At 41.1% G+C, this 9,251-nt stretch overlaps 1 protein-coding gene across 1 annotated transcript; it reads right to left on the bottom strand.

The window, feature by feature from the left end:
- Positions 1–263: 263 nt before the first annotated feature.
- LOC130407540 (interleukin-1 receptor accessory protein-like 1-B) lies at positions 264–9,102 on the bottom strand. The gene is made up of 6 exons (XM_056730528.1): positions 8,976–9,102; positions 5,483–5,662; positions 2,132–2,272; positions 1,695–1,865; positions 1,249–1,293; positions 264–667 (listed from the first exon to the last, which is right to left on the bottom strand). The coding sequence occupies exons 1-6, from the start codon at positions 9,100–9,102 to the stop codon at positions 264–266; spliced, it is 1,068 nt and encodes a 355-aa protein (XP_056586506.1).
- Positions 9,103–9,251: the final 149 nt, after the last annotated feature.

Genomic DNA, 9,251 nt, shown 5'->3' with positions numbered 1-9,251 from the left:
ATACACAAATATTCATGCTCCCAGATTCCTCAGAATATGGCAGAAACTTTTGTCAATACCTTTGTCAATTTACCCATCAATCAATGAGCTCAACCTGTTGCCATATGTTTGAATTGAACGAAATGTGACTGAAGTATGTCTTGCCAAGCAAACACTTTGTTACAAAAATATAGTTTTTACTTGAAAATAATATACAATTTAGTTTTTCTTAAGCTGAAATTACTCTCCATGAAGCTTACAGCTAAGCTTTTTACTGGAAAGTTTCATAAGAGAGAAACACAGAGCAGCAGAGAGACGTGTCCCTGCTCGCTCACGTCCAGTACCTGTTCGTGCGACAGCTTGGGTTCCAGCTGCTTAAAGGGCATTTCGTAACGCAGCCGCTTCCAGAACTTGGAGTTGAGTTTACTTCTCTTGGGTCCCGGCCATTTGATGACCGTCAGAGGTTTAATGGTATGTTTGAGAGCCTCCACCTCCTGGTAGTACATGACTCCTCGCAGCTCAGCGCATTCGATCAGAATGACTTTTATCTCGCCGCAGACCAGCATGTTGCGCAGACGTGTCTCGAGCTCAAAGATGCTCCAGCCACGTCTCACTACGTAGTTGGGTGTCATGCCGATGATGAGGTGCTTGCTCTGGTCCACACAGCGAGCCACATCTTCGATGTAGGCTGAAACAAGGGCAGGCAGGAAAAGGGTCCATATTTAAGTTCAATATGTCTCTTTTTAATTGTTATTATCATTGAACAGCCCTAGCGTTTATACTGCAGTTTAATCGTGTGAAGTTAAACGAAAAATGGAAAAGGGTTTATGATCAAAGAGATGCTCGTTTTTGCTAGATCCTCGCTTCGTCTCATGTGTAATCAGAGTTAAGTTTTGCGCCAGTGTCTCTTTGGTCATCAAAACCTTTCGACGTGTGGGTAAGGGTTAGGCAGACACGTATTTTGACATGACACGCCGAACACACATTTTGACGTGACGAGCCACACACACAACGGGCAAAATTCATGTTTCACTGGTGCCAGATGACCAAAACATTTCTGTGTTATAAATCAGCAATGACATGCGTGGCAGGGTCTCCATTCTCTTTTGTTTCCTCGCTCATGACAAATATATATCAAAACCCTACTATACCATCCCATCTCTACAGCTCATGTGCTGTGTACAGGTATCCAAAAGCAAATCTCTTGTTCTTCAGTACAATCAGCCCTGACTCAAAGGGTGTAAATCACATTTGTCCGGTGCAGAATACCTCTAAGGAGTCTTGTGTCATCATGAAGATGATCATTTCTGAAACCTAACCATAAATATTTCATCACTGAAAGTCTGCTCAACAGAAACTCAATCAGAGAACATTTCGGTTACAATCAGCATTTTATCAAGCTTAATATGGGACTTAGAGCTGCTCATTAGACATGTAACTAACCGGAAAACACACCGGTATTCAGGAATGTTGTTTTCTCAGCTCTTCGTCCCATATTAAAAGCGAACAGTCCCCGGACAATATTAGCACCCATTTTACAGGAAACACACACAGATTTTTATCAAAGTCAGATGCTGTGCACACAAAAACATACTAACAAAGCGGCAACATACGTACTGAAACAACAACGTCTGTATGAATACACAGTTGGACAGATCAGAACATTGCTTAAAAACATGAAATAAGAGTTCAGCAGGTCACGTTATGCAACTTACGTCCAGTCGGAATCAAGTCTCTGTCTGGAATGCAAAGTTTATACCCATAATGCTTTTCCAAAACATCTGGTAGAATCTCCAAAGCAAAACGCTCTTCTTCTCTGGTTTCCTGACACCACTGGTCCAGGTCCACTTTAGTGTAGGAAACGTATGCATCATAGTCTTTCTGGTCTAAACACACACACAGCGTTTATGAATAAAGAATCACAGGAAAAGAGTTTAAACACAAAACTAAATGTTTCAGTCGGAAGCCAATCTAACATTTAAAACTGCTTTGTTGATTATAGGAAAATTGTGTTTATAATAAAGTTTGTTTTACACAGTTCGGATCTAAACAGATCATCAGTGTGTACATCTTTGTCATCATCTCTACAAACATGTCTCAGTGCTTTGTCAGAATTGGTTTATACAGAAATCTATTTTCAGATGCTTCATACCTCCGTCAACATCCTCACTGCCAAAGTGACTTCTGTAGAACAGCATGAGTTCAATTCTGCATTTGTATAAACACACCAGAAATGTCAACATCAGCAGAATGGGTCCCAAACCCCCTGCCAACTCCACTGTGTACATGAGATCTGCAGAGAGAGAGAGAGAGAGAGAGAGAGAATGAGGTTTGGGGTCCTCTCGCCAACCAAGAGTTCACCAGATGGGACAAACACCCAATAGAGATTCTGCAAACAGAAATGTGTAAAAACATTCTACGAGTACAGAGAAAAACTCCAAACAACACCTGCAGAGCAGAATTAGGATTGTATCCTCTAATCATTAAAATAAAAAAGGGCTTCAAAATTCTACACGCACCTTCAGAACAGTGACACAGACACACTCCATCACAAAGCCTTAAGTCATCAAGAGCTGAGCCCAGAGAGAAACCCCTTCATCCAACTGATCTCACAACTAACTCTACAACCCCAAACATGCCCAAGTCAACCCCAAACCCCAGCCAGACAGAGAGAGAGAGAGAGTGAGAGAGAGAGAGAGAGAGAGAGAGAGAGAGATTACCATATCATGTTGGAATATTCAAGGCCTGAGGTCATCTGCTTTTGGACTGAAAAGCAAAAACATAGACTTCAGCTCTGAAACAAAAAACTCAGACATCCTCATCCTACAGGAGACATGGAGTAGAGGAGATGGACCCACTGGTCGCCCTACAAACTACAGAGAATTCATCATTCCATCCGTCAAACTGCCTGGCGTCACACAGGGAAGAGACTCAGGCGGAATGCTGATCTGGCATAAGTCCGAATACGCCCACTCAATAAAAATGATTAAAACTGGCCAGTTTTACACATAGATAGAAATCAACAAGACCATCACTTCAACAGATAAGAATATCTTCCTGTGTGCAACCTACATCCCTCCAGCAGAGTCACCCTACTTCAATGAGAACAGTTTCACGATCCTGGAAGAGGAGATCAACTACTTCCAGTCACAGGGCAATGTTCTGATCTGCGGAGACCTAAATGCCAGGACAGGCGAAGAATCAGACTCAGTTCACTCCAAGGGAGACAAACACATTCCAGGAGGAGAAGTCCTTTCCACAGCTACTCTCAAACAAAGACTAAACTACGATAAAACAACAAACAAAAATGGATCAAGACTTCTCCATCTTTGTCGCACACTGGGTTTGTACATGGTCAATGGTAGACTACGAGGAGATTCACACGGTAGGTACACCTATAGTTCTAAGATGGGTAACAGTACGGTAGACTATTTCATCACGCATCTGAATCCTAACTCCCTCAGAGCGTTCACAGTCAGCCCACAATCCCCATTGTCAGATCACAGTAAAATCAATCTCTACCTCAATAGATCCAAACCTAACACAGAGGCATCAAAACAAACTCACCTCCATACCCTAAAACAAACTTTCAGGTTGAAACAAAATTGCGAAGAGACATACAAAAGCATAACTCGTGAACCAAAAATTCAAAACCTACTGAATAAATTCCTAGATACCCCATTTCCACACAATAATGAAGGTGTAAATTTAGCAGTAGACAGGATTTACCAAATTTTTACAATATCTGCAACGCTATCTAACCTAAAACCCACTAACACAAAACCAAACAAAAAGCCTGTAAATGAGAAATGGTTTGATAAGGATTGTAAAAACCTTAGAAAAGAAGTAAGAATTCTATCAAATCAGAAACACAGAGATGCTGACAATGTAAACACACGTCAACTCTACCATGAAAAAGTTAAACAATATAAGGACACACTAAGGAAGAAAAAGAAACTTAAAAAAAAACTTACACTCGCCAAGCTCAAACTGTTTAATATCATTTTAAGTATAGGTATATTTCCCACAATCTGGAACCAAGGTCTCATAACTCCAATCCATAAAAGTGGAGACAAATTTGACCCTAATAATTAACGCGGAATATGTGTAAACAGCAACATAGGTAAACTCCTCTGTAACATTCTTAACAGCAGACTTCTCCAATATCTAAACAACCAAAACATCCTGAGAAAATGCTAATTGGTTTCCAACCCAAATACCACACATCCGATCATATATACACTCTTCGTACCTTAATTGACAAAGAAACAAACCAAAAGAAAAGAAAGCTCTACTCATGCTTTGTTGATTTCAAAAAAGCTTTTGACTCAATCTGGCATGAGGGACTTTTTCTTCAGTTGATTCAATGTGGCATCGTAGGAAAAACCTACGACATCATCAAATCAATGTACACCAATAACACATTTGCAGTTAAAATTGGCAACAAGCACAGAGACTTTCTCTCCCAGAGTCGAGGAGTGAGACAGAGCTGTAGTCTAAGTCCTACACTATTTAACATTTACATGAATGAATTAGCTGGAGCTCTAGAACAGTCACCAGAACCGGGTCCGACCTTACAAGACACCGAAGTGAAATGCCTCCTGTTTGCAGACGATCTTGTGCTGCTGTCACCCACAAAAGAGGGTCTACAGCAACATCTGGACACCCTGCACACTTTCTGCCAAACATGGGCCCTATCGGTTAACCTTAAGAAGACTCGAGTCATGATATTACAAAAAAAGCCCAGTAGCCAAAATCAACATCACCGTTTCAAACTAAACAACGTGCCCGTAGAACACACCAAGAACTACACATATCTTGGTATAAACATTAGTAACACCGGAAACTTAAACAAGGCTGTGAATGACCTGAGAGACAAGGCACGAAGAGTCTTTTAGGCAATCAAAAAGAATATCAAAATTGACATCCCAACCGAAAATAATACAATCAATTATAGAACCAATCGCGCTGTATGGAAGTGAGGTTTGGGGTCCTCTCGCCCACCAAGAGTTCAGCAGATGGGACAAACACCCAATAGAGATTCTGCAAACAGAAATGTGTAAAACATTCTACGGGTACAGAGAAAAACTCCAAACAACGCCTGCAGAGCAGAATTAGGACTGTATCGTCTAATATGTCAAATCCTGCCACGACCAAAGAACAACCAGCACAACACAAAACAACACTGACAGGACAACACACAGACAAACTGACACTATCACCCTCATTGAGAACTTTAATTAAAACTATTTTTCGGTTTATATTGAGAGAGAGAGTGAGAGAGAGAGAGAGAGACATTTACATTTAGTCATTTAGCAGACGCTTTTATCCAAAGCGACTTACAGGTGGGTTAGGCAATAGAAGCAATTGGGACAGCATAAGTTCAACAAAAAAAAAGATGGCTTAAAGATGGCTACAGAATCTGCAGATCTTGTTTCAGCAGGCAGATCATTCCACATAGGTGGAACAGATCCGGAGAAGGTACCCAAGAGAGATTTCTTACCTTTTTGGGATGGCACCACAAGACGCAGTTCGTTTGCAGAGCGTAGGGATCTGACGGGTACATATATCTGGAGTAGCGAGTGAAGATGAGCTGTTCCCCAACCAGTGGTGGTCTTGTAAGACCGCGAGAGAGAGAGCGAGAGACTACCACTAGGTATGATGACAAAATTTTCAAACACCCCTAATCTCAAAATGGATCACATGAATAGACAGAGCTGAAATTTCCCTTTCCGACGACACCTGAATTGTGAAAATCAGTTGAGGATTGCGAAAGTTATGATATTTATAGTACCGAGGAATATAGTCAAATAGTAAACATTAACTACAATAGAAGTCGTGTGACCGAAAATGCTTATTATTCACACGTTTTTGCTTGTAACTTCCTTATTTTATCAGATAGTTGCATGAAATTTGAATAGAAGGTAGAATTGTGTTCGTTCTTTCAAATGAAATCATGAAAATATACTGTTTTAGCTTGAATGGGCATCAGACCCATGGTACCTCACTCAAAACAAATAAAATTAATAAGCGTTCATTCATATTCATAAACATTTATTTTGAGAATACAAGAGAAAAAAACAATACACATCAAAATTAATTGCCAATTCATATTCATACAACACATATGATGTGCATATTAAACTACATAGCATGACTAATTGAGAGAAATTTCAAGAAAAACACCGTCAGAATGAGTTGAATACAGACGATGTTTTTTTTAGAACGGCGCCTGCAGTACATTCGCTAATCTACCCGCCACAAATGTGACTTCACAATTTCCGCGATTTAGTTAAATACTTTCTCCTCGATGGATTTCGATGGAATTTCGTAAGTAACAAGATAAGACCTATGTATTTAGGTCCAACTACCTTTCATTAGTGTCCAAAGCTTAGATGAAGCCCACCGACCGGTTGAACGCAACGCAAATTTTCTGAAAGCCGCGGTGACCTGAAATCACATTAGGGCTGAAATCCCGAAGTGTCCAACGCTTCAGGGGTTCACACTCGATGTAGTTATCGTCGTATTCTGGAAAAACATCCTCCCACCAGGCGGCCAGGAGAAGATATTGAATGACACACACATTTTAGTACCGCGCGGGTTGGAACACATTTTTGAGTCAGAATGTTCGCCGCGAGTGGTTACGATGTCGTCATACCTAATACCACGGTTAAACGGTGTCACGGTATTACCATTACATATCTACAATGTGTAATTTTAAAATAAAAACAACGTTTGTACCACTGAACACAATATGTTTTATTTTTGAGAAACATATAGAACATTCTGGAACAGTAAACATGTCAGATTAAATCATTAAAATAAATATTTGAGTCAGTGAAGTGAGCATTAACCTGTAGCTCAACAATTAAAACAATTTCTGTAAAAAGGCAGTCATTGAACCTGCAGCTGAACAATGTTTTTGGAGACCTGTTTAATTTCTACACATTTTAAATTATAATGCAGGAATGTAAACATGTTCACATAGTTCAAACTAGTTCAAGTTGGGCTAGTTGATTAGACATGTTTGTCACAAAATGACTGAGCAGATCAGATGCAGGCAGACGAAATTAAACAAAAGACTTTTATTCAAATAAACAACACAAAACCCACGATGGGGCAAAACAGACGCATTACAAAACAGAAAACCTTCCACGAGGGCAACAAAACAGCTAGTAAATAATAAGTCCAAAACACGAAATACTCCGTGAGAACTCACGGGGAGGAAAATCACTCAGGGTAATCCTAAATCTATCATGCAGAGTAACGCAGGGCAAGACAAGTAAGAATACACAATACACAATGAACCGAACGAGGTGTGATGGGGAAAAACAGAGATATTAAATAGGGACACGATAACGAGAGGAGATTGCGCAGGGACGGAGAAGGGCAGGTGACAAGACTTAACACTAATGGGAAATCAGACGGAGAAACAAGGGGGCGGAGCGAAACGGAACACAGGAGGACATCACATTTAGTCACTTAGCAGGCGCTTTTATCCAAAGTAACTCACAAATGAGGTTAACAATAGGCTAGTTGCATGAATGCCCCATTTTATATTTTCGAACAGCGAGTGTGGGCAAGATTAGTGCTGTCATCTGTTCACTTTTCAGAAGGTGTTTGGCACACCTGTTGTAATTTCAGGTCCTGACCACTGGAGGTCACTACTCTACAGGGGTTTAAATCACATCAACTTTTAGCACATAATCAGAAGAGGGAATTCATGTGCAATAGCTCAGAACGAGAACAGAGACAGATCTCAGGAGAAAAAGAGACACTATTCATAAACCTCAATAAGCTGCAGATGTGTGTACTTCTCTTTTCTCCTAAAGCAAATACGTTTACTCATGTCTGTATATACTGTGTAATTATGCATAATGATAAACATAAAAAATGACATTTCACTTATTCTACCTTATATTCTTCTACTACTATTCTGTACAGCCCTTTCCACACACACACATACACACACTTCTGAAATGTAAACAAGTGTTTGGCTGATTCCTTCACAATCCGGTATGCAATAATAATAATATTAATATTTGTAGATAAGGAGCACAGATGAAAGAGCGTCAGTCAGCGGGCACCAGTCTGTGGTGTTGTTCATTGTGTTTTGTCTGTGTTGGCTCTATTGACTCCCCTCCAGCAGAGCGGATCATCCACAATCTGCCCATTAAAACGCTGTCGGGAGTACTTGTGCTCTCAAAAAGGCATAACTGAGCTCTCGTGTCAAAATCCATTTAGAGCAAGCATGCACGGCACGATTGGAGTATCTGGAGGAATGCAGGACGCTTGTGTGGACACAGATTATTACTGGCTGTATCTGTCGGAGTTTTGGCTTTGTCGTGATGATGGAGAATATGCTCTCGAGTGTGTCAAGCGGACTAAAAGTTTTTCTTCCCTTTGTTTCTCAAAGATATCAGCGAGCTAAACCTGGACATGTACATCTTTTATTCTGGTATGTGCCTGCTATGGGTTCACACAGCATCCAGTCGAGCCGCTTGAAAACACTGCAGAATGGATCAGATTGTTTGAGAAACGGTGTGGATTAGTGGAAAAGGGAAAAATCCATGGTAGAATGAGGGATACAAATCTATCTGTCTCTCCGTGTGTGTATGTGTCTGATGATGTTTGTGTTTGTTCTGCTCAGTGTTTCTGTCCTGACATTTGTATAACTACTGTGACAGGCAGAACAACGACACACACCTGGAAGTGGCAGATACAACCCCGGAGGGTACGTTTATTAACAAGATTTGAGCAAGAACAAGCAAAAGCGAGCAACCCAGAGCCCGGTAAAACGGAGGTAATCCGGAGTGTATCCACGTGAAACCAGAGGCTGTGGGATTTAGCCAGATTGGTCCGTCTAGAGTGCTTGTAGCTTCCAGCAATGGTATGTCTTGACTGTCCTATTCTTCGGATCCTAGGTCAAGGAAACAGAGACAAAGCCTATCCATCAGCATGGGGTAAAGGTTAGTTAGAGTGGAGTTGGTGCTCACCTCCTTTTAAAGGCAGCTGAGTTTGTCTCCTCATGACCGGCAGGTGTGCCACTCTAATTACCCCGTCTCCATGGCGACGCTGATTGTGCAAGGGGTGACTCGTCACACTACTTAATTCCCCAGCCATTGCAGGTTTTGTGGTGGTGTACTATTACTGACTTTTACGGCTGTTCTGGGCAGAAGTTCAGCTCTAGCAAGGAGGCTAAAGACCGCAGTCTCTAGCGTCTGTCGCTAGAGAGTCCTTGAGGCCGGAAAGTGAGGTTTACATGGGTTTTT

Source organism: Triplophysa dalaica, chromosome 19, assembly GCF_015846415.1.
Source record: "Triplophysa dalaica isolate WHDGS20190420 chromosome 19, ASM1584641v1, whole genome shotgun sequence".
NCBI lineage: Eukaryota > Metazoa > Chordata > Actinopteri > Cypriniformes > Nemacheilidae > Triplophysa > Triplophysa dalaica.
This window is presented reverse-complemented; position numbering and strand designations above follow the sequence as displayed.

Coding starts and splice junctions, on each gene's coding strand:
- LOC130407540 (XM_056730528.1), bottom strand. CDS start 9,102: ATGGCTGGGGAATTAAGTAGTGTGACGAGTCACCCCTTGCACAATCAG. Junction 2,273..5,482: donor TGTGGTGCCATCCCAAAAAG/GTAAGAAATCTC, acceptor CTCTCTCTGCAG/ATCTCATGTACACAGTGGAG. Junction 1,294..1,694: donor AGACTTGATTCCGACTGGAC/GTAAGTTGCATA, acceptor ATTTATGGTTAG/GTTTCAGAAATGATCATCTT.